The 25,356-nt window shown below is 38.0% G+C and overlaps 1 protein-coding gene and 1 long non-coding RNA gene across 2 annotated transcripts in view; one reads left to right on the top strand and one right to left on the bottom strand.

Moving 5' to 3' along the window:
* LOC123878165 (60S ribosome subunit biogenesis protein NIP7 homolog) lies at positions 1-3,218 on the top strand. The gene is made up of 4 exons (XM_045925270.1): positions 1-136; positions 282-464; positions 1,164-1,273; positions 2,831-3,218. Exons 1-4 carry the CDS (start codon positions 81-83, stop codon positions 3,022-3,024), a joined length of 543 nt encoding a protein of 180 aa, XP_045781226.1. The 5' UTR covers positions 1-80; the 3' UTR covers positions 3,025-3,218.
* LOC123878168 overlaps positions 1,950-25,356 on the bottom strand; it is a 27,983-nt gene continuing 4,576 nt past the window's right edge. The window contains exons 2-3 of the long non-coding RNA XR_006798773.1: positions 13,013-13,017; positions 1,950-2,067 (exon numbers count right to left, since the gene is read on the bottom strand). This is a non-coding gene — a long non-coding RNA (uncharacterized LOC123878168). The remainder of the gene's footprint in view (positions 2,068-13,012; positions 13,018-25,356) is intronic.

The following is a 25,356-nucleotide window of genomic DNA, read 5'->3' on the forward strand; positions in this document are numbered from 1 at the left end:
TGTCATTTTGAAATATTTTGAATTGGGTGAAATTCGCACGTGTTTTAGTTAATTTTAAATGTTAAGAATAAATTTAAAAAATGAAGGTATTATCAGAAGATAGAACAAGGAAACTATTTGAAAAGTTAACAAAATAGTAAGCAATATTAATTTTTTATCCTATTAACTTACAGCCAAACTTTATGTGAAAACTTGTGGAACACGATTTCAACTATGTATCAACTTTTGAATAGGTACTAATTATATGTGGTACCGTACATGTTTCTCTATCACTATTTCAGTATCGGAGTCAATGTTAAACTGCTAATAGACAGACCAGATGGCACATACTGCTTCAGAGAGAAAAAGGACAGAGTTTACTATATATCAGAAAGGTTGCTACAACTAGCGCAGACAGTCAAACCTGACCATTTAGTATCTGCGGGAACATGCTTCGGAAAGTTCACTAAGACTAACAAATTCAGGTATAGTATTTTTTTTATTGCACAATAGGCTTGCGCTTGACGAAAACCAGGCATTAAGGGAAGCAATGATGCGGTCTAAGTTGGTGTGTGCTTTCCTAGAAGGTACTTAAGTTATATGTGGCAGGAAACACAGAAACTGGAAGGGTGTTCAACATCTTAATAGTTTGTATCAGAAAATTTGAGCAATAACCTTCATCTTTCTACCATTGTACTGCAAGGCATTGTCAAGGTTTCCATCTAGATATAGTTGAAATTCCTCAGACATGAACTTCTCCACTTTTAATATGGGTACCTTCAAGTCTAGAGTGAATAAGCAACTTCTAGGCAAGCGTGTTCCATCTTAAGCTGCATCATCACTTATTAGCAGGTCTGATTGCAGCCAAGTGCTAGTCTATAAAAAAAAAATGTTTTATGTTAGTAAATTGGATATCGACCACACAAGGATGCCAACATTCACATTTTCTTGAGGTTTTGTGGTAGAATGGTGAAAGGGGACAAGATTGTGGAGTTTCAGAGCACACTTATGAATACATATTTCTAAATCAGCATATTTATTGTTGGCTTTAAATCACTTGAGAGACAAGTAGCCTTGTTAAGCAATGTTGACTCAAGTCTCTGAACTGATAGATCACTCAGTAAGTCAGTCAAGACAAATCTTTTTATATGTATAGCTTAAAAGTGGCATTGTATGTATTCCAGGTTACACATAACAGCGTTAACGTACATAGCACCATACGCGCCATACAAGATATGGTTAAAGCCATCCGCTGAGCAGCAGTTTTTGTATGGACACCATGTTATTAAGAGTGGTAAGGATCTTTAAACTCAAACTCATTTCAAAGTCAAAGTCAAAGTCAAAATCATTTATTCAATGTACATTTGTTCAAAAGAGGTACAATTGTACTTCTTTTGATGGTCAAAATTGTTAAATTTGTACGATATAGTGGTGATAATTAATTACGTAACTTAAAACTAAAGCTACGAGGGTTCTAAACGCGCCCATGGCTGAGAAGAGCCCACAACAAACTCATTTATTCAAAGTAGGCACTATTGTACACCGTTAGATTTGTAAGATAGTTTATTATGATAATTAACTACGTTGTAGCGGTTGCCACATTCGCAAGAAGATGTCGCTTCTAAACTCAATCAATCAACAACGCTCGAAACACGAACCCCAGCCTGATAATTCACGACCTACGCCTAGATAGCAGCACGGGTAGCTTAATTGGAATACAAGGAGAAACACGCAACTTTCAATCGCATGGACAGAGCGTTTACCAAATTGCACTATATATAGGAGTTTCAATGCATAACCGTCGGCCCAGCTGGCGCTACCGAGCACAACATCGCTCGGTTGGGAAATTTCCCTAATGTTACGGTCGAGCACGACACACAGCTCCCGTACAACGTAAACTTAAGACTAAAGCTACAAGGGTTCCAAACGTGCCCAAGTCTGAGAAGAGCCCACAAACAGCTGGGTTGAGTCTTCTTCTTCTCAAGTTGACGGTCACCTCAAATACAGGCAGCCTAAAAAGCCTCAACCGTGATAGCTTAGTTGGTAGCCTCGTGCAGGTTCTTGGGCATGCAGGGCACCCAGTCATGTCTGTAGCTGATGACCACAGATGCGCTTCGTGTTGTGATCAGAGATGAAGCCCGACTTTGCTAGATTTGCCCTACACCTCCCAACCCTTGCTCTGAGGCGGTTGAGTGACTTTCAGGTAGACCTGCTGAGGTTGAAGATTCTATTATTTCATTTCTGTAGTCATCATCATGATAAACCCTGTGACGCGTGCAGTCTTACCCGCATCGTGATTTTGACTTTGACTTTGACTTTGATATTAACATTAGTATGGAGACTAAGGCTAAGATCTATAGAGCGCACTTTGACTTTACTCAGACTTAAGACACTGTTAAAACGAGACAGTGTTATGCTGTTGCCATAAATCTGTCTCGTTTTAACTGAAACTTAAGTCTAAGCAAAGTTAAAGTGCAACCTAAGTACTAAAAATTTTTACAAGACATATCACTGCGATTAGTAGCCTCACCGGGTGAGAGAAGGGCTGGTTCTTTTTTTGTGCAAAGGATCAACATGGCTGTTCAGTGTGGAAATAGCCACCATTGCCCAGTTTTATCCAGTAATAAGATTTTTTATTTTTATTTTTAATTTTTTTTTATTCACTATAGGTAAGCGCTTGACCACAATCACACCTGATGGAAAGTGATGATGTGGTCTTAGATGGGACGCGTTTACCTAGATCTAGAAGGTGCCTATTCACTCTTGTTTAGATAAGGCTAGCTTTAAGTTTTATTTGTAATATTTTCAATAGTACAGAGTATGGATTAATTTGTAATTTCATCCATTTCAGGTCTAGGCAGGATAACAGAAAACACGCCGAAACACCAAGGCGTAGTAATAAACACGATGTCAGACATACCCATAGGCTTCGGCGTAGTGGCGCGATCCACTACCGAGTGCAGGAACGCAGACCCGCTAGCTACCATCGCGTTCCATCAGGCGGACATAGGGGAGTACATCCGATCTGAAGATACATTGGTATAGGTGTTCTATTTCATGATGACCGCTCAGCTTTGCTTGTAGTAGTGAGTGTATAACGTTAACGCATTTGTGTGCGTAATGTAAACCATGTCATAGTCGAAACTAAGTGCCACACACACTGACAGTGTGTATGTACATGTGCACTCACACAAACATACCCAAACGGTCTTCATGAAATAGAACATCCGTATAGGTTATACTTAGCTATAAAGAGGATATGTTGGTTTCAAATAAACATAAGGCTACAATATAGTTGTTTAATTTTTCATAGCCAACTGGTGTTGTATCTGATGTTTTTTTCTTAACTAAATAGGTATACAGTATTTGCATCTTTTTTTTTTAATACTAGGCGAATACATCCGATCCGAAGATACATTGGTATAGGTGTTCTATTTCATGATGACCGCTCAGCTTTGCTTGTAGTAGTGAGTGTATAACGTTAACGCATTTGTGTGCGTAATAAACCGCGTCGTATAGCCTTGGATTTAGTAGTGCGTGTACCGATACGCTACAACGCATTTGTGTGCGTAATAAACCGCGTCGTATAGCCTTGGATTTAGTAGTGCGTGTACCGATACGCTACAACGCATTTGTGTGCGTAATAAACCACGTCGGGGTTGATAGTGAGCGCCACCCACACTATGACAGTGTGTACGTGTGCACTCACACAAACAGCCAAACGGTCTTCGTGAAATAGAATATTTTTATAAAATATTATTAGCTATAAGGAGAAAATGTTGGTTTGAAATATACTTAAGACTTAAATATATGGCGTTGATTTTTTTCCCGTCGGAAAAAAATAGGCAACCTAACGTTTGCATATTCTTTGAGCTTCATAACTTCGATTGATGTTTAAATTATTTTTTTAATTATTATTAATTAGTCATATCCTGGACTGAAATTTTTCAGGCAATATATTTATTGACATGTTAAATTGAATATAAAATATGTTTCATCCAATAACCAGCTCGCTGAAGGTCGTTGTATAGCGGGATCCTATATTATACGACTCACAACAAGTTTGTATCTACTGTGGGTAGTATGTAAGTTTAATTTAAGTTTTACGAATAGGAATATAGCGTGGATTGTGAAATAGATACTGGTTGATATACGTTGATATTCTATACGGGTAAAGTAGGTTTCAATATGGCTGCCACGCTCGAATGGGTTTCAATATAGTTTAATATCTATGTTTTCAACAGAAGCACATATATTATTCCACCCCGTGCAATATCCTTTGAGGTGGTCGCATTAAAACGCTACGCTGCGTTTGATTGAATGCAATATTTATTATATGCAAAACGTTGCATTAATGACAAAAAAACATATTAAAAAAACCGACTTCCAAAATCACTACAAAGTAAAAAAATATTTTTTGTTTCTACACACATGTATGTATAGTGAAGTCGGGCGAGCTTCACGCTTAGATTTCTAGTTTCTTTTATTATGCTCGCCTGACTTCATACATACATAGTTTAGAAGTCGGATAAAAATTGCATTATTAGGTATCGCCGAAACATATTAAAATACAGATGACAAGATTAATTAAAAGCATATTCGTCCAGCTCCGCGCAATAAACCTCAATAGCTCAAGGGTTAAAGGAGTGGACTGAAATTCGAAAGGTCGGCGGTTCAAATCCCACCCGTTGCACTATTGTCGTACCTACTCCTGGCACTAGCTTTACGCTTAATTGGAGAGGAAAGGGGAATGTTAATCATGATCGACATGGCTAATATTAAAAAAAAATGCATAAGGCTCTATTTACATTGGAATCCAACGGAACGGAAGCGTCGATTAGCCTAGATAGTCCGATTTATTCATTTATTGCATGATTGCAAGTATAAGAAAGATGTTACATAAATTATTAAGTAGATAAGTACATTCACAATCTGCCATACAATGGCGTGCAAAGTTTACAAGTAAAACCGACTTCAATAACCACAAACACTAAAAATTTAATTTGTCAGACTTCGTCGACTAAACACGTGAGTAAAGACGGATGCTTAGGTAGGTATATTATAGTGAGTAGAGCCGGGTCCTTATATTATATTTGTATAGAAGTTGTATTTAAAGTGTATAGTAAACTTACATTGATTGAAAGGCAAACTGCTAAGCTAGCTCATTTCAGGGATTATTGTAGTTTCCAACTTTGAAGTAGTTTCTCGAATGACATGGAACTAGGAACTTTTGGAGAAGTAATGAAGGCGAGTGAGATAGTTAGGAAAACGTAATTTAGATTAATCAAACTATCTGCCAACGCTGCGTTTTGCGTGGTGCGAGGTCGCCATTTTTTTTTATTCAGATATAAGTTAGCCCTTAACTGCAATCTCACCTGGTGGTAAGTGATCATGCAGTCTAAGATGGAAGAGGCTTAACCTGGACGGGGTGTAGCAGTTTTTATTAAACCCATACCCTTTTGGTTTCTACTTATACGTCATTGTACCGGAACGCTAAAATGCTTGGCGGCACGGTTTTGCCGGTAGGGTGGTAGCTAGCCACGGCCGAAGCCAACCACCAGACCAGACCAGTATAAAGTTCCGAATCCCGGGCCGGGAATTGAACCCGGGACCTGCCACTAATAAGACCACAGTGCTTAACCATTCAATCACCCCAATGTCTATCGGATTTTCGAACTATGTGCCTTGCCCATTGTAACTTCAGCTTCGCGTGCTATGTCGCTTACTCTGGTTCTCCTCCGTATCTCCTTATTTCTGACTAGAGGATGCCCGCGGCTACGCCCGCGTGGATTTCGGTTTTTATAAAATCCCATAGGAACTCTTTGATTTTCCGGGATAAAAAGTAGCCTATGTCCTTCCCCGGGATGTATCCCATGTCTGTACCAAATTTCATGAAAATCGGTTTAGTGGTTGGGCCGTGAAAACGTAGCAGACAGACAGACAGACAGACACACTTTCGCATTTATAATATTAGTATGGATTTGATCACGTAGAGAAACTCCAAGCATAGGTCTCTCCATCTGAGAGCATCCATATAATATCGTAAGGTGTTGGCTTTAGGAAATCGCCCGCTTGATCGCAGCTCTGGCCACGTAATCTGCCATCGACACCGAGTTTCATTAAAACTTTTGCACATACACATGCAACAACAATAGAAGACGAAAGTAAGGGCGGTTACGCATTCATCCGATCCGAGTTCGTGAAAATATGTTCCGTATGTGGTAGCTTACGTACTAGATCCGACTTCCGTCATCCGAGTTCGTTCTCCTTCATCCGCGAGACTATCACAGATGTGCCTCGGATTCAAATCGGACATAATTACGACGTAGTTTTGTCAAACATGTCCACTGAATAGCTTGAATTTGGATCAGAGATCAGAGATCGGATTAGTTTTTGAAAATCACACTAATATTATAAAGGCGAAAGTTTGTATGTGTGTGTGTGTGTGTGTGTGTGTATGTTTGTTACTCCTTCACGCAAAAACTACTGGACGGATTTGGCTGAAATTCGGAATGGAAATAGATAATATCCTGGATTAGCACATAGGCTACTTTTTATCCCGGAAAACCAAAGAGTTCCCACGGGATTTCGAAAAACCTAAATCCACGCGAACGAAGTCGCGGGCGTCAGCTAGTATTACAATAAAATTTAAAGCTAGCCTTATCTAATTACTATACAAATCATGCACGCGTGGAATGGTGGCAAGAATACTGGCTGCATTTCCGCGCTGGACAGCCAGGCTGATCCGATACGCAAAAAGTGAGCCAGCCCTTCTGTCACCCGATGAGGCTATTAATCGCGGTGAAATGTAAGAATCGGATTAGTGTGTAAGAAATATCCGAGTGTGCATCGAACTTTTATATCCGTGTTTTCACAGACTCGGATCGGGTTAGTGCGTAACCGCTCTAAGTAGCTTAGAGCCCTATGAGTAAGTTTTCCAGTTAAAAACTAGTCAAATGCGTGTCAGTATAAGAGCCGTGATCATAGACATACCTATTATTGTATTACTGATGATGGTTCTTAAAAATCCCATGGGAACTCATTAATTTTCCGGGATGAGAGTACACTATGTGTTAATCCAGGGATAAGTTAATCTATCTCCACTCCCAATTTCAGCCAAATCCGTTTAGTAGTTTTTGCGTGAAAGAGTAGCAAACATCCATAAGTACATACATACAAACTTTCCCGTTTACAATATTAGTAGGGGATGCCCGCGGCTTCGCCCGCGTGGATTTCGATTTTTTAAATCCCGTAGGAACTCTTTGATTTGGTAAAGCGGCGATCGGTTGATGCAGTTAGTTTTTTTTTTCAAAAACTGTCTACTGAATCTCTTATTGATTTTAAAATACCTATTTAATTAGGGAACTCAAGGGGTATACCAAAATTTGGTTTTAAAAATTGAATTGATATTCACCATTCAATATACCTTCGGTAATTTTTTTTATATCTTTTTAATTAAAGCCCCACCCTGCCTCGTTACAGTGATTTGGATGATATTTTTGTTTTATAATTTTTTATATTTAATCTGTATTATTACTTTCTGTTTTAAAATTAGTTCTACCAGACAAATATTTCTCAAATTCAGTCTGATCTCAAATAACGTAATTTTAGATACCTAGCTAGTATTTTCTTTTCATCTACGTTTCAATTAAATTAATAATTCTGTTTTCACCGCGCAAAATACGTAGACACCTTCAAGGCATCGTTTCTTATTGGAAGCATAATAATTACGTGGTTAATTAAGCTTCGTTACAATAACACGAACGTTCTGGTAAATTAATTAAAATATGACGTCTATGAGTTTCATAAGAAAACTCAAACTCATCGGCGGGGATGGAGAGAGCTACTGCACGGAGTTACTGGCTGATGCCCGCGACTTCGTCCGCGTGGATTTAGGATTTGAAAATCCCGTGGGAACTCTTTGATTTTCCGGGATAAAAAGTAGCCTATGTGCTAATCCGGGGTATAATCTATCTCATTCTAAATTTCAGCCCAATCCATCCAGTAGTTTTTGCGTGAAGGAGTAACAAACATACACACACACACACACATAGTGTGACGGCTGACTGGATGGATTTTCAAAAAACCTCGCTGAAACTAGTATTTCATGAAAATGATTGTGAATTGAAAACTCAGTTAGCATCAGGTGCGGGCGAAACTTTTATGAGAATTTAAATGAAATCCAGGTATTTCAGAACCCTTTAATACGAGATGCAGCAGGCAATTATGCCTCAAGGCAGCGATATTTGCCTCACAATGCCCCATTCTCAACTTAAATTGGATCGTTCCAGGTTTCGCCAAACTTTGGGAGATGGTTTAAAGCTTAACTTTGCCCTGATAACTTAGTATTTCAAGTTTTGATCTCATGTCTAACTTCTATTTATTAACCGACTTCAAAAAAGGAGGAGGTTCTCAATTCTTCGGAATCTTTTTTTTTTATTTTTTTTTTTTCATGTATGTTCCCCGATTACTTAAAGACGCCTGGACCGATTTGGAATTTTTTTTTTGTTTGAAAGGGTATACTTTACAGGTGGTCCCATATAAAGGTGAAGATCTGATCAATATCTTCGGAAATGGAGAACAGAACTCCTCAATGGATGAGAGTAAATTGCTCGCGATCAGTATCTATATATATATAATAGCTTAGTAAACAGTAGGGTTTTAACTGGGCATACAGTATTTTACTAGCCACTAAAAATTGTGAAATAAAAAATTTTCAAAAGAAAAATAAAACCGACTTCAAAAACCACAAACTGTACTGTGTTAATGTATGTATGAAGTCGGGTGAGCTTCACATTTAGATTTCTAGTTTCTTTTACTTTGCTCGCTTGACTTCGTACATACATTGCACATGTAGAAACCAAAATTATTTTTTACTTTTTAGTGTTTGTGGTTTTTGAAGTCGGTTTTATTTTTCGTTTCAATTTTTTTTTTTTGATTTCAGCATGGTTACCGCACTAAGCTGTAATAACTAATAGCCTAGTGGTTAGAACGTCCGGTTCCTAATCGGAAGTCGAAAGTTCGATTCCGGGCACGCACCACTAACTTTTCAGCTATGTGCGTTTTAAGCAATTAAATATCACTTGCTTTAACGGTAAAGGAAAACATCGTGGGAAACCCTGCATGCCTGAGAGTTCTCCGTGTTCTCAAAGGTGTGTGAAATCTGACAATCCGCATTGGGCCAGCGTGGCAGACTATGACCTAAACCCTTCTCACTCTTAGAAGAGACCCGTGCTCAGTAGTGGGCCGGCAATAGGTTGATCATGGTTACCGCCCTATACCAGTAAAGATTGCAGAAGGCATTTAGATGTCTTTTTTACCGACTTCCAAACAGGAGGTGGTTCTCAATTCGGTCGGTTTTTAGGGTTCCGTACCTCAAAAGGAAAAACGGAACCGTTATAGGATCACTTTGCCTGTCTGTCTGTCCATCCATCCGTCAAGAAAACCTATAGGGTAACTTCCCGTTGACCTAGAATCATGAAATATGGCAGGTAGGTAGACCTTATAGCACATTTATAAAGGAATAAATCCGAAAACCGTGAATTCGTGGTTACATCATAAAAAAAAATTAAAATGTGTTTTAATTTTCAAAGTAAGATACCAAGTGGGGTATTATAATATTATGAAAGGGCTTTACTTGTACATTCTAAAACAGATTTATTTTTTATTTTTAAGCATAATAGTTTTTGATTTATCGTGCAAAAAGTCGGAAAAAATACCCGAGTATGAAACCCTCGGTGCGCGAGTCTGACTCGCACTTGGCCGGTTGTTCTATTTATGTATCGGTTAAAAGAATGGGCTGTGAAAAACAGACAGACAGACACATTTTCGCATGGATATCCGTCTACATTATTTTCTTAAACATTATTATCAAATAATACATTCTTGTAGAACAAATACGTGCTTGTAGATTTGGCAAATATTCAAAGAGGATAAAGAATATCAGACAGGGATGTAAATAAATTAGGTTATTTATTTGTATAGATGGATCGGTTCGAGTTCAGCGGAAATTATAACATGTTAAGCAAGGCTTACATTGCGTGCAGTTGATATAGATTTTTTTAGTCCCGTAGGAACTCTTTGATTTTCGGGGATAAAAAAGTAGCCTATGTCCTTCCCTGGGATGTATCCCAAGTCTGTACCAAATTTCATTAAAATCGGTTCCGCGGTTGGACCGTGAAAACGTAGCAGACAGACAGACAGACACACTTTCGCATTTATAATATTAGTATGGAAGTATGGATTTGTTTTTGCGGTAATAGAAATACACAATCTGTGAAAATTTCCTCTCTATGCCTGTTACAGTTCACGAGATACATCCCGCTGACAGACAAACAGACAGCAGAAAGGCACACTTCGGGTACGAATCCCTAAAAAGTGTTATTTCTTATACGGTGGTACGGAAACCCTCTGTACGAGTCCGACTCGCGGTTGACCGGGTTTTTACGTCAAACGTATTTTTCAGCTGATTTTTGGCAGCCCTAGCAAACCGTAGCATTCGCGCTACGGCGTAGCAGCCGGCGGCATGTAGCACCAGTATTATTATATTCAGTTTTCAAAATACGTGACTGATATTTCAAAATTCGTTGCCAAAATTTCGAGGCGACAAAGTACTTATGCGTATAAAATAATGTAGATACTGGGGGGTATTATTTACTTGTTACAATTGTAACATTGGGTTAACAGGGCTCTCTCCGTCACTTACTCCATACAATCGTAGTTCAAATTTCATTTGAATATTAAGCAACCAAAGTCCATGAAATTTGCAGACATATTCTAGAAACTAATATCTGTGCCTGTGGTGTTTTAGATTTTTCTAAAAATATGTAGTTTTAAAATTACAGAGGCTCAAAGATTTGTATGTGAATTTTTAAGACCGCGTTACTTTGAAACCGAATAAACCTGGAAATCTGGAAAACCACAGGCATAGATATTAGTTCCCGGAACGTTTCTACAAAATTCCATTGAGTATGATTGGTTAGTATTCAAATGAGAGACGAACTACGGTTGTATGGAGCGAGTGACGGAGAGACCCCTCTTAAGTTATGGGTGTCATAAAATGCCCCGACTATATTATTAAATGGAATTTTTTTCTTGTGGGCTTTAGCTGTTTTCAATCGAAAATATTACGTACCTCCTTGGCAATAGATATTCTCAGTAAAAAATATATTTCAGTGTATCTTGAATTTTGGGTACAAATATTATGAGCAGGATTTTGCATTTCGAAGAACCTAATTCAGTTTTTAGAAGCATTATAAATTAATACTTAACGCCTGCGATTCCTTCCAGGTGGATTTAGATTTTTAAAAATCCCGTGGGAACTCTTTGTCCGAGATAAAAAGTAGCCTATGTCCTTTCGCGGGATTGCAAGCTATCTCTGTACCAAACGTAAATACCGGTTACGCAGATGGGCTGCGAAGAATTAACAGACAAACAGAGCCAATTTCGTATTTATAATATTAATTATTAGAGGTCAATAAGATAAAACTGGGTTGCAAAAGTCAGGGTTTGTTAATTTGAGACCAAAATTCTACCCTTAGCTTTAATCCGTGAATTAAAGTTAAGGGGGGAATTCGTCTGTGGTGGCGTTTGCTGGCGCGCGTGTTGTGACTTTTTGGAGTGTTTTTTTGTTAGAAGTGACCGGTTTTTGTGTTCTGCTGGTGTTTATTGGTGGTGGAACTGACTGGGAAGCGCTCTAAAGGGGCGCCGCGTGTATGTCGGCGGGCGCCGGCACAGATGAAGTCCATACTTATAATATACATATAGTTTCCCTAACATGTAAATAACTACAAACTTGACATTGGCTAATCAGTGTAAAGCCAGACGAGAGAAAAAAAAAGTTAGGGGTATAATGTTTGATGGTTTTTTTTTCTGTGAAGCACGTTTTGCTGATCCAACTTTACCTTTGAAATACGACTTTTTTATATAAGACTAGCCGATGCCCGCGACTTCGCCCGCGTGGATTTAGGTTTTTTGAAATCCCGTGGGAACTCTTTGATTTTCCGGGATAAAAAGTAGCCTATGTGCTAATCCAGGATATTATCTATCTCCATTCCAAATTTCAGCCAAATCCGTCCAGTAGTTTTTGCGTGAAGGAGTAACAAACATACACACACACACACACACACACACACACACACACACACACACACACACACACACATACAAACTTGATATGTGATAATTTACTTGAGGTATAGTTGAAACTTGATACACTATTGATTGACATAGTTGATACTTGGAAATGTTTGTGAATTTTGTCCTGCATGATGCTATTTTTTTTAGTTTTACTTTTTAGATTTTTTCGTTCGATTTGTGTTATTTTCTTTATTATTATCTACTATATATTATCTACTTAGTTTATAATGGAAGCCCTTAACTAAAAAAAAACCCGGTCAAGTGCGAGTCAGACTCAGACAGTTCCAACATTTTGGTGTAGTTATCTTACTTTGAAAATTGACAGACAGACAGACAGACGGACGGACGGACGGACGGACGGACGGACGGACGCACGGACGGACGGGCGGACAAACGGACGGACGGAAGGGCGGACGGACCGACGGACCGACGACGGACAGACGGACAGACAGACAGACAGATCTGATCCTGTAAGGGTTCCGTTTTTCCTTTGAGGTACGGAACCCTAAAAAATACAAAAATTACCCAGGTCTCTAAGTAGTCCTTCAGACTTTCACTTCGTTTTGAAGTAAATGAATTGTGTTACCGGAAGTGGCAAGTCCATTTAAGTGCTTCGGCTTTGTTCCTTGTGGAAAGATAGGAGACAAAGAATTTCTCATTTCTACGTACCTAATAGTTTCCTTTGCTAACGTTCTAATTGTCTGTCGAAGTATGTGGAGAACTTAAAAAAACCGGCCAAGTGCGAGTCAGACTCGCGCACTGAGGGTTCCGTACTCGGGTATTTTTTCCAACATTTTGCACGATAAATCAAAAACTATTATACATAAAAATAAATAAAAATCTGTTTTAGAATGTACAGGTAAAGTACCCTTTCACATGATACCCCTAACTCCACTCGCACTTGGTTTTTTTTTTTCTGAAATTACTCTGACATAGGCAATTCTATAAAGAATACGTCTTTTCAAATAAAGCGAATAATTTTACAAAATATTATATCATTTCAGTGTATTCTTTGATGTTACTTAATATTTACGTTTGATATTTTCATTGTATTAGAAACCTACTTCACAAAATGATATTAAATAGCTTTGTGTTTGTCTTTCTGACGGGATTTTGGTCTGAGAGCTTTTGAACCAAAAATATACCTTTTCTATTAAATCAGAGAAACAAAGGGTTCTAATTTACGACGTAATAATGTAACCTACCTTTCAACATTGTCTTTTTGAAGAGACCACAATAGTTTATTATTAAACTAGCTGATCCCGCGACTTCGTTTCCGTGGATATAGGTTTTTTTAAATCCCGTGGGGACTCATTGATTTTCCGGGTTAAAAAGTAAGCCATGTGTATACCTAATCTATTTCTTTTGAAATATTCTGAATGTTAATGGGAACCTTAATGTTTATATCACACTTCAAATCACACTTCATACTTCACATCACATCACACTTCACATCACACTAATTTAACACTAATTTATAAAGGCGAAAGTTTGTATGTAGGTATGTGTGTGTGTGTGTGTATGTTTGTTACTCCTTCACGCAAAAACCACTGAACGGATTTGGCTGAAATTCGGAATGGAGATAGATAATATCCTGGATTAGCACATAGGCTACTTTTATCCAGGAAAACCAAAGAGTTCTCCCGGGATTTAGAAAAACTTAAATCCACGCGGACGAAGTCACGGGCGTCAGCTAGTGAGTAATAATGTTAAAATAGAGAAGTTTCGAATTTCATATTTTTACAGAAATGGAACTTGTCTAATAAAGGGGAAGAAAAGAGAATGTATATGTACCTATGTAGTCGGTATGTATATATTGTGTTATATCTGTTTTATACATATCTATGGTTTTAACCTACGAATAACACGTGGCCTTAGATATTGTTTTTCGTAGGTAGATACCTATTATCAAAAGGGTTCAAAGCAAGGGGTTTGAATTGAAACAGTACCTATTGTAGATCAATAGGTACTATTTAGGCCTAGGGGTGCGATATTATATAGACGATATATATGCAATGTAATTGTGTAGACAACCGAATTAACACCCTCCAGTAGTTTAATTACTCTAGAATAGATGGTATATCTCTGATAGTCTTTAAATTGATAGGCCCGTGCCGTATGGTAGGCTTAATCCTAGAAGCGTAGTATCAAAGGCCTTCCCAGGCTATTGGGCTGTACAATGGCAAATAGGAATTTGTATGGGACATCGTGCAACAGTGGCGATGTACAAAGGTGGCATTATCTATCACCGGCGGTGCAGGCGTGGGCTGGGATGTGATCTAAGTTGAAAGAGAAAGCGTTTTATAATGTGTCTAGTCTAGTATCAAAGGCCTTCCCAGGCTATTAGGCTGCATTATGTCAAACGGGAATTTGTATGGGATATCGTGGAACAGTGGCGATGTACAAAGGCGGCATTATCTACCACCGGCGATGCAGGCATGGGCTGGGATGTGGTCTAAGTTGAAAGAGAAAGCGTTTTGTACTGTATCTAGTATCAAGGCCTTCCCAGGCTGTTGGGCTGTATTAAGTCACATAAGAATTTGTACGGGACGTCGTGCAACAGTGGCGATGTACAAAGGCGGCATTATCTATCACCGGCGGCGCAGGCGTAGGCTGGGATATGGGCTAAGCTGAAAGAGAAAGCGTTTTGCATTAATAGATATACATATTTAGTTCTATCCCCGTGGGGGAGAGAGATTCACCCTGGAAACTACATCATCATCACTAACCCCTCACCGGCTCACTACCGAGACCGGGTCTCCTCTCAGAAAGGGAAGGGTTTGGCCAAATAGTAAAAATAATATAACATATTTACGCTTTAGAGATATCCGTTTAAGATGTAAGCCAGTCATTTATTTATTTATTTATTTATTGACAACCAAAACAGATTACAATAGATTTTAACCTAATTCTTAAATTACTACATTTTGACCTTATTGTAATCCTATATAGTCGCACAACATGATACTCGATATAAATAATAACCTAAGAATTCGACGAAATAACAATGTGAGCACCAATATTCTATTATTAATTATTTTACTTAATTATTACTATCTAGTTATCATCATCATCAGACAATAGACGTCCACTGCTGGACATACTGCTGGTCATTTTTAGGCCCACCTGTTGAGAAACTCTGCTAAGGTCATTGATCATTGTATTTAAGTCTTCCATAGTCTCTGCGATAACGACATCATCATCGATCATCATCTTCATCGATTTCACCCTCACCTTCACCTCACCTCCCTTCATCACTCACCTTTACGTTAATACCAAGTCCGTTCCAATCCAGAAGCTAGATGTCTTCCAAAGAAACAGTGAAGGGTATTATTTATTTATTTTGATACAAGTTAGCCCTTGACTGCGATCTTACTCGGATGATACAGTCTTAGGTATCTTTAGAGCGCACTTTGACTTTTCTTAGACGTAGGTTTCAGTTAAAACGAGACAGATTTATGCCAGCGGTATAACGCTCTCTCGTTTTAACAGTGACAGTCTGAGCAAAGTCAAAGTGCACTCTATAGATCTCAGCCTTACATGAAAGTGGGCTAACTTAAACCTATGTACCCATGATCGGTTTCTACACGGTGTCGTACCGGAACGCTAAATCGCTTGGTGGCAATGCTTTGCCGGTAGGGTGGTAGCCACGACCGAAGCTCCCACCAGACCAGACCAGGCACAAATTTAGAAAATATAAGTTCCCAAATGACGCCTGCCGGGAATGGAACCCAGGACCTACCACAAGACCACAGCGCTCACCACTGTGCCAAGGAGGTCGTCAAATTTTTCTTCCGGGAGATCACATCTGTTTCATCACGATCAAACCATTGCCGGCCCACTACTGAGAACGTTCTCAATTGGCAGACTTCACACACCTTTGAGAACATGGAGAAATCTCAGGCATGCAGGTTTCCTCACGATGTTTTCCTTCATCGTTAAAGCAAGTGATATTTAATTGCTTAAAACGCACATAACTGAAAAGTTAGAGGTGCGTGCCCGGGATCGAACCCCCGACTTCCGATTAGGAGCCGGACGTTCTAACCACTAGGCTATCACATCTGTTTATTGATAACCAATGATTATGGATTAAGTAGAGAACTCATGAATGGATTTGTCTCCATCTTTTATCATATTATTATCAGTCTATGTAAGACCACAAAATGTACATATTTCGTACCAGTCAAGTCTAAAATAAAAGTGTGTACTTATTAAATACTGGTTACATTCAAGCGTTGAACAGCCAGGCTGGTTTTTTACGCAAACGATAGCTTTAATTAACTACAGAGAACTCTACTAGCTGTGAGAGGCTCACATATTTCATCATAATCTTAACAACTAACAAGATCGGCCTATAAACAGATTTCCAGATCAAACAAACTATCTAATGATTAATCTTCAAACTATCGTATCTGTTACTAAAAAAAAACACATACAATCATAACCCTAAACATGTAGGATATAAGGTTGAAAATGGTTTCGTCAACGGTGAAAATTTTTCCAGTAAGATGTTATGGTGTGACTCTACTATCGGGAATCGGCAAATGATTTGAGTTTGGGCTAATTGTACGATAGTTCGGCATTCGTCAAATCAACTGCCCAAACTTGGGCAAACTATTTCGGGATTTGGCGAATGTTTGGAGTTTGGCGAATTTTAACAGGGCTCTCTCCATCACTTACTCCATACAATCGTAGCCCCAATTTCATTTGAATATTAAGCAACCAAAGTCCATGAAATTTTGCAGACATATTCTAGAAACTAATGCTATAATATATAATAATAAACTTGTGGTGTTTTAGATTTTTCTAAAAATATGTAGTTTTAAAATTACAGCGGCTCAAATATTTGTATGTGAATTTTGAAGACCGCGTAACTTTGAAACCGAATATTTTTAACAGAAATCTGGAAAACCACAGGCATAGATATTAGTTCCCGGAACGTTTCTACAAAATTCCATTGAATGTGATTAGTTAGCATTCCAATGAGAGACGAACTACGTTTGTATGGAGCGAGTGACACTACAAGTAGGTAACTTAGCGCTGTAAAGTGTAAGAGGCGCATCATACGCGGCCATACGACTTTGTCGATGATGATAAAATCATGGATACGTACTCCAGAAGTAATGATTTTAAACTTATTTCGTGATTTAACGACATACCTATTATAATTAATAACGGGTACATACCACGGGTGATGTAACACACATTTATACTGCACATATAAATGTGTGTTACATGCCACTAAGTCGAAATATCAACAAATCATGAAATTGATCGTGATATGTACCAATTAACTTACTCCAGAAGGTCTAAAGCGCCGGGCAAATCACGTCGCTTACGCGTTTTTCAGAGAAGATTTCTGTGATTTGTTTCTCTTTTAGGCAAACTAAGGAAAACTACAGTAAAATTAAGCATATCCCGGAAAAACAATGATTTCCCGCGGGATTTTCATAATGACGATATTCATGGCGCCGGCCACACAATTCACGATATCACAATAATTTGCCGATATGCAGTAGTAGAGCCAGACCATTTTACAGGCATGAAGGGGCAGGGCGTTTCACTAAACTTGCGTTTTCAGTACGTTTTCCGAAATCATCGACGACGGACGTGTTTTCCCTAACCGAATTTCCACACGCGCGCGACAGAAAAACGAATGAAAAAAATTGAAAATTAAATTGTTTTGTGTTGACGGAAAGTATTGTTTGTTTCGCAGTGGTTTTCGTGGATTTTTCTTATTTGTTTTCGATTTTCTTTCGTATTGTCGAGTATTTGTTTTGTTGTAGCTGTAGTGGTGTGTTTTTGACGTTTATGGGCGGGTTTTGGGCGGATTTTAAGCGATCCTGGCGTTTTATCAGGTAAGTGGAGTCATTTTGAGTTGATTGCGCGATAAAATGTACGTACTTGCTGAAAGTTATCTGCGTTTATTACTTTTGTAAGTCAACTAGCATTTATCCGGGACTTCGTCCGCGTGGATTTTAAAACCCCAAACTTTCTGAAAATCTTTTCTTAGTACAGACACGCATTATAAAGAGATCCAAGATGCGAAATCTCAAAATTCTAGACCTTAAAGCGGTGATAGCTTAGTGGTTACAACGTCCACCTATACGGTAGGTCGGGGGTTCAATCCGGACATGCACTTCTAACTTTTCGGAGTTTAAATGAGTGTTTTAAGAAAATAATATCACTCGCTTTAAATGTGAAAAAAATACATCGTTAGGAAACCTGCCTCAGAGTTTTCCATAGTGTTCTCAAAGGTGTGTGAAGTCTGCCTATCCGCACTTGGCCAGAGTGGTATACTATGGCCAAACGCTTTCTCATTCTGAGAGGAGACCCGTGCTCCGTAGTGAGCCGGCAATGAGTAGTTAAGCTAGTTTGAGCTTACAGTACATTGATAAGTCAGTCAGTCAGTTTTCTTTTCTAGCTTTTCCCCACGACTTCGTCCCAGTAATTTATAGCATATGGCGCTCGGGGGTAACGTAGCTGTCTACCAGTGAAAGAATGTTCCGAATCGTGTCATTAGTTCCGAAGATTATCCCTTACATCCAAACTTACTTACGAACTCTACCTTTTTGACCCGACCCAAAAAGAAGGGTGTTCTAAGTTTAACGTGTGTATCTATGTATCGGTGTATCTGTGTATCTGTCTGTGGCATCGTAGCTCCTAAACTAATGAACCGATTTTAATTTTTTTTTTTCTGTTTGAAAGGTGGCTTGATCGAGAGTGTTCTTAGCTATAATCCAAGAAAATCGGTTCAGCCGTTTGAAAGTTATCAGCTCTTTTCTAGTTACTGTAACCTTCACTTGTCGGGGGTGTTATAAATTTTTAATTTACACTGGTTTACAAGCGTAGATTTAGACAAGTCTTTTTATATGTTGTATAGATAAGTAATATTCATTATAGGAGGTGTGTTTTAATGTTAACTGTGTATATGTTTGTTAAATGTTTACCCGTATCTTCAAAACTAATTAGCTGGCCAATTAGCCTTAATTGGATTTTAATTGTTTTATACTTAAACTTATGTAGAGCTACTTTGAAAAATTTGTTATCGTCATCATCTGAACCTGCCAGCCAACCTGAGCACGGGTCCTGCTCATATTATCCCATATAGAACCAATATTGTAAATCAATCAATCAATGAGCCTGTTTGCGTCCACAGCTGGACATAGGCCTGCCCGAGATCGCGCCACCACACACAATCCTCCGCCTTCCTCATCCGCCCACTTCCCGCTATCCTCTTAAGGTCGTCAGTCCAGCGGGTCGGAGGTCGTCCCACACTGCGCTTGCTGATACGCGGTCTCCACTCCAGAACACGTCTGCCCCAGCGGTCATTGTAAATACGAAAGTGTATTTGTTTGTTAGTGTGTCCTTCACAACGAAGCAACTGATTGACCTAATTTTTTATATGGATATAGTTGAAAACCTAGCGAGTGACATAAGCTACTTTTGATCCTGGAAAATTAAAGAGTTCCCACGGGATTTTTGAAAATTACATCCACACGGACGAAGTTGTGGGCATAACCAGTACCTACTATCTCAGGTAAACACATTTTAGTGTAATCTACATATCGCACAACAAAGTTAGAAGATTAGTTCAATCATCGTTCTCGGAACTAGTAAACTAATTAATCTGTGTAGGTGATTAATTTGTTTTTAATCGTTTTTTTAGAATAGGAGGGAAAATATTTAAAATATTTCTATTTCTTAGTGACAAGGTTGCATGGAAACGATCATCTTTGCATTCAGCAGCCCATATGGTAGTATAATATAGTTTCTTCCCGGCTCTTCTCAGTAGCATTTGCTTTCCGAACTCGTGGTGGTAGGACTCTACCACCCGGATCGAAAAGCACTTAGGTAAGTAGGAAAAACTTTCCAGCGCTCTCCATATGAATATAGTTTGATTCCCATTAGAATAGTAACCAATTAAACTCAATGAATTTTTGTAAACACAATTTCACGGAAATCTGACAAACCATAAACACTCATAAATATATGTGTGATTTTTAGAGTTCCGTAAAAATGTGTAGCCTTAAAGATTTACATCCTGGATATATTCAGATGACAATCAAACTGCGTTACTATTGGAAAGCGTTGGAGACCACTCCAACCTATTTTGAACCTCATTGATTGTTGGTTTTATTTTGAACCTCAGCAATGAGGGATACGATGTAAAAGAGATTGTGATTACAAGTGTAAATTAAAAATTTATAACACCCCCGACAAGTGAAGGTTACAGTAACTAGAAAAGAGCTGATAACTTTCATACGGCTGCACCGATTTTTTTGGATTATAGCCTAAGAACACTGTCGATCAAGCCACCTTTCAAACAAAAAAAACTAAATTGAAATCGGTTCATTAGTTTAGGAGCTACGATGCCACAGACAGATGCACACGTCAAACTTATAACACTTCTCTTTTTGGGTCGGGGGTTAAAAATATGAGCAAAGAAGGTAACAATCTTGGTTGCCAATTTAATAACAACATACAGTGTGATAAGAACGGAAAATTAAAATTGCTAATGAGGTAAAAGGTTAATTTAATTAATTCTCCATGCGCATAATTATCAATTAACTTTGCTTGTTTTGGTACTGTAGTAAGTACTTATGAGATATTGAGTTTTAATTTTGCATAGAGTTGGTTTCAGAGCTTTTTTAAAACGAGCAAACGAGCGGGTTAGTCACTTGATGTTAAGTGATTAAGCCGCCCATGAACATTCGTAGCACCACGAACCGCCAGTACGTTGCTGGCCTTTCAGGAATTTGTTGGTCCGCCAGCCCTTGAATAACGTATAACGTAACATGTGTATAAGAGGGGTCCCCGTCACTCGCTCCATACAAACGTAGTTCCAATTTCATTTGAACATTAAGCAACCAAAGTCCATGAAATTTTGCAGACATATTCTAGAAACTAATATCTATGCCTGTGGTTTCCCAGATTTCTGTTAAAATATTCGGTTTCAAAGTTACGCGGTCTTAAAAATTCACATACAAATCTTTGAGCCCCTGTAATTTTAAAACTACATATTTTTAGAAAAATCTAAAACACCACAGGCACAGATATTAGTTTCTAGAATATGTCTGCAAAATTTCATGGACTTTGGTTGCTTAATATTCAAATGAAATTGGAACTACGATTGCGTTGAGTAAGTGACGAACACCGCCGAAGGCAGTTGATTCCAAAGTTAGCATGTTCGTGGAAAAAAGGAGTTTGGTGTACTTTTGTGAATTTGTTGACGATTTTCAAAAAGTTTATTAGGATGACATGTTTGTATTGTTGGTCCCATTATACATTACATGAAAAAGGAGCCGGATTTTTTATTCTTACTCTAGCTTGTTGGGTATAATATGTTTCTATTTAAAAAACTCTTACACATAATACAACATATAATGAAACGTTCAGTAACGCGGTTTGTTCTTAGGTAGGTACATCGTACCTACGACTTAGTCTGGTGGGAGGCTTCGGCTGTGGCTAGTAACCACCCTACTGGCAAAGCCGAGCCGAAAAACGATTTGGCGTTCCGGTATGATGCCATGTAGAAACAAAAGGAGTATGAGTTTAGAAAACTGCCATACCCGTTCCAGGTTAGCCCGCTTCCATCTTAGACTGCATCATCACTGACCACCAGATGAGATTGCAGTCAAGGGCTAACTTCTACCTGCATTAAAAAAAAGTTATAGGTATACTGTGCGCAGTCGGTTTTGTTTTTATTTTTGCGCTCAACGCTCCATTTTACGGTATTATAAGCCACCTGCGAAAACCAGAGCAAACAAACAGATTATGACGTGTTATTATGTAGGAGTATTAACTCATACCTACTTACCTACTTACCTGTTGCCTTTACGTTTCCTCCGTGTCTCGGAGCGTACGTTAACAGGGCTCTCTCCGTCACTCGTTTCCACTCGTTTCATACAATCGTAGTTCTAATTTCATTTGAATATTAAGCTACCAAAGTCCATGAAATTTTGCAGACATATTCTAGAAACTAATATCTGTGTCTGTGGTGTTTTAGATTTTTCTAAAAATATGTAGTTTTAAAATTACAGGGGCTCAAAGATTTGTATGAAATTTTTTAAGACCGCGTAACTTTGAAACCGAATATTTTAACAGGAATCTGGAAAACCACAGACATAGATATTAGTTTCTAGAATATGTCTGCAAAATTTCATGGACTTTGGTTGCTTAATATTCAAATGAAATTGGAACTACGATTGTATGAAACGAGTGACGGAGAGAGCCCTCTGTGCCGGTTATTTAGAATGACGCCCGATATAATAGACTGTCTCTATTGAAGAAACTTCATAGTATTGATCACCACCGTAAGATTCTTAGGGTTCCATACTAATATGTTAATTACAGGGACGCAAGCTACCTCGGTACCAAATTTGATACAGATCGGTCAAACGGTTGGGTCTTTAGGAATCCTGTGGGAACTCTTTGATTTTCCGGGATGAAAGTAGACTATGCGTTAATCCAGGGTATATTTCATCTCCATTCTGAATTTCAGCCAAATCCGTTCAGTAGTTTTTGCGTGAAAGAGTAACAAACATACAGACATACATATACGGTTGCGAGCAAGATGGACTCACCAATGCTTAAACACATTGTTAAAGTGTTGGTGAGGCCACCTTTGTAATTATTTCTGTCTGTTGCCACGATTATAGTTTTAGGTACTAACATTAGGTTTTTAAGTGTCTGTATCTTGACAAATTGAGCCATAGTAGCTTGAAATAAAAAGATTATTTATTTATTGTTATTTATTTATTTACTCTCATTTATTTATTTTGCACATTTTACCCTATTATTAAAAAAATGTTCAAAAATAACAGCAATAACAAAAACAACAGAAAAAATAACAGAAACACAGAAAGAACAAAAAATAAAATAACAGCAACAACAAAATCAATAAATAACAGAAACAAAAGAGAAATAAAATAACAGAAACAACAGAAAACTAAAGTAACGGAAGAAAAAAAAAATTTATTTATTATTATTTATTTATTTATATACCCAAAACTTTCGCCTTTATAATATTAGATTTGATTTTGATTTTTATGTGACCGAAGTAACAATAATACACATAGCTATGGGAAATGAACTGTTTCCTTTGTGCAGCGCGCAAGTGTAGCGTATTAATTAACCTAGAAACACGAGTGTGAAAACTGGAAACACAACGTTTCAGTTAAAAAAGTTTTTTTAATAAACGAGGGGTTACGTAGTAACATTTCTGTTGAAGTTGTACAAGTAGTTTAACGTTGGGGGCGAGCAAAATCTAAATATATAACAAGTGTAAATTAAAAATTTATAACACCCCCGACAAGTGAAGGTTACAGTAACTAGAAAAGAGCTGATAACTTTCAAACGGCTGAACCGATTTTCTTGGATTACAGCTAAGAACACTCTCAATCAAGCCACCTTTCAAACAAAAAAAACTAAATTAAAATCGGTTCATTAGTTTAGGAGCTACGGTGCCACAGACAGATACGATTTTGGGTCGAGGGTTAATTATGACGTGGGTATCCGCTAAGAAAGGATTTTGACAATTCAATCCCTAGGGGGGTAAAATAGGGGTTTGAAATTTGTGCTGTCCACGCGGACAAAGTGACAGACAGACATATACACAGATACATACGTCAAATTTATAACACCCCTCTTTTTGGGCCGGGGGTTAAAAAGAGAAGCTGACTGACTGACTGACTGCTCTATCAACGCGCAATTCAAACCACTGGATCGGGCTGTTTGGCACGCAGATAGGCTGTTAATTGTTATGACGTAGACATCCGGTAGGAAAAGGTTTTTGAAAATTCAACCCCTAAGGGGGCAAAATAGGGGTTAATTTATGTAGTCCACGCGGCTGAAGTTGCGGGCATCATCTGGTAGATCTGTAACTCTAGGAATACTTCTGGGTTCTGAAACTGCTCAAACGACATTTTTTTTAAAATATAATTATAAAGTGCTGACAGCAGATTTTACTAGACAATCTTAATAGAAAAAAATAATTTTACAATCTAGCGTACAAGTAAAGCTAATAAGTATTATGTTAACCTAAACTTATAAAAAAAAGATTCCGACGAATTGAGAACCTTATTACTTAGTACCTAGTTACTTAGTACTTACCTTAGTACTTATATCTAAGAGATCGGTCCATTGACATATCTTAGCTGTTTAAAGACACTTTGTTCTCGTGTATATTAAATTGCACTAGCAATGAATTTTCATGTTTTTCTTTCTAGTGTTCTTTAAACTGCACTAACACTATAACTACCCTAGCTCAAAAGGCTTGGTCCTTTTAAGTCTACGTTTTAGGTCTGTGCTCAAGCGACTGAAAAATCCTTACCTCTCCAAAGCCGCAAAAACAATGAGTGCTACGTAGCGAAAAATTCGTAAGTCTATGAGTGCTACAGAAAGGGAACGAACAACGGCAATCCGTTAAGAGGGCTCTCTCCGTCACTCGTTTCATACAATCGTAGTTCCAATTTCATTTGAATAGTAAGCAACCGAAATCCATGAAATTTTGCATACATATTCTAGAAACTAATATCTATGTCTGTGGTTTTCCAGATTTCTGTTAAAATATTCGGTTTCAAAATTACGCGGTCTTAAAAATTTTCATACAAATCTTTGAGCCCCTGTAATTTTAAAACTACATATTTTTAGAAAAATCTAAAACACCACAGACACAGATATTAGTTTCTAGGATATGTCTGCAAAATTTCATGGACTTTAGTTGCTTAATATTCAAATGAAATTGGAACTGCGATTGTATGAAACGAGTGACGGAGAGAGCCCTGTTAAGAAGCTATTCAATCCGGATAGGATCCTTAAAATCCGATTGTGCGGATATGGTTACACTTATCGTTTATTTGAAGAGCAGGGAACAAGAAGGGCAAGGATTTACCGAAGAACTCTTCTACTCTAGTCTCTACCTATAGCAAAGCGATGAAAATACTAACACAGAAGTAAATATCTAAACTAAATATTATTAAAAAATCTAATTAATGTAGTATATAAGTAATGTAGTATATAAGTAATGTAATGAGAGTAAGTTATATAAGTAATGTATTATATTATTATTATTTTTATTATTTATTATTATTAATAGCCTCATCGGGTGACACAAGGGCTGGCTCATTTTTTGCGCAACGAATCAGCCTGGCTGTCCAGCGTGGCAATGCAGCCAGTATTCTTGGCACCATTCCACGCTGGCATGATTTACGAGTATATAGTAATTAGATAAGGCTA

The sequence above is a fragment of the Maniola jurtina genome, chromosome 25 (genome assembly GCF_905333055.1).
Source record: "Maniola jurtina chromosome 25, ilManJurt1.1, whole genome shotgun sequence".
In the NCBI taxonomy this organism is placed as follows: domain Eukaryota; kingdom Metazoa; phylum Arthropoda; class Insecta; order Lepidoptera; family Nymphalidae; genus Maniola; species Maniola jurtina.

Coding starts and splice junctions, on each gene's coding strand:
- LOC123878165 (XM_045925270.1), top strand. CDS start 81: ATGAAGGTATTATCAGAAGATAGAACAAGGAAACTATTTGAAAAGTTA. Junction 465..1,163: donor ACTAAGACTAACAAATTCAG/GTATAGTATTTT, acceptor TATGTATTCCAG/GTTACACATAACAGCGTTAA. Junction 1,274..2,830: donor ACACCATGTTATTAAGAGTG/GTAAGGATCTTT, acceptor CATCCATTTCAG/GTCTAGGCAGGATAACAGAA.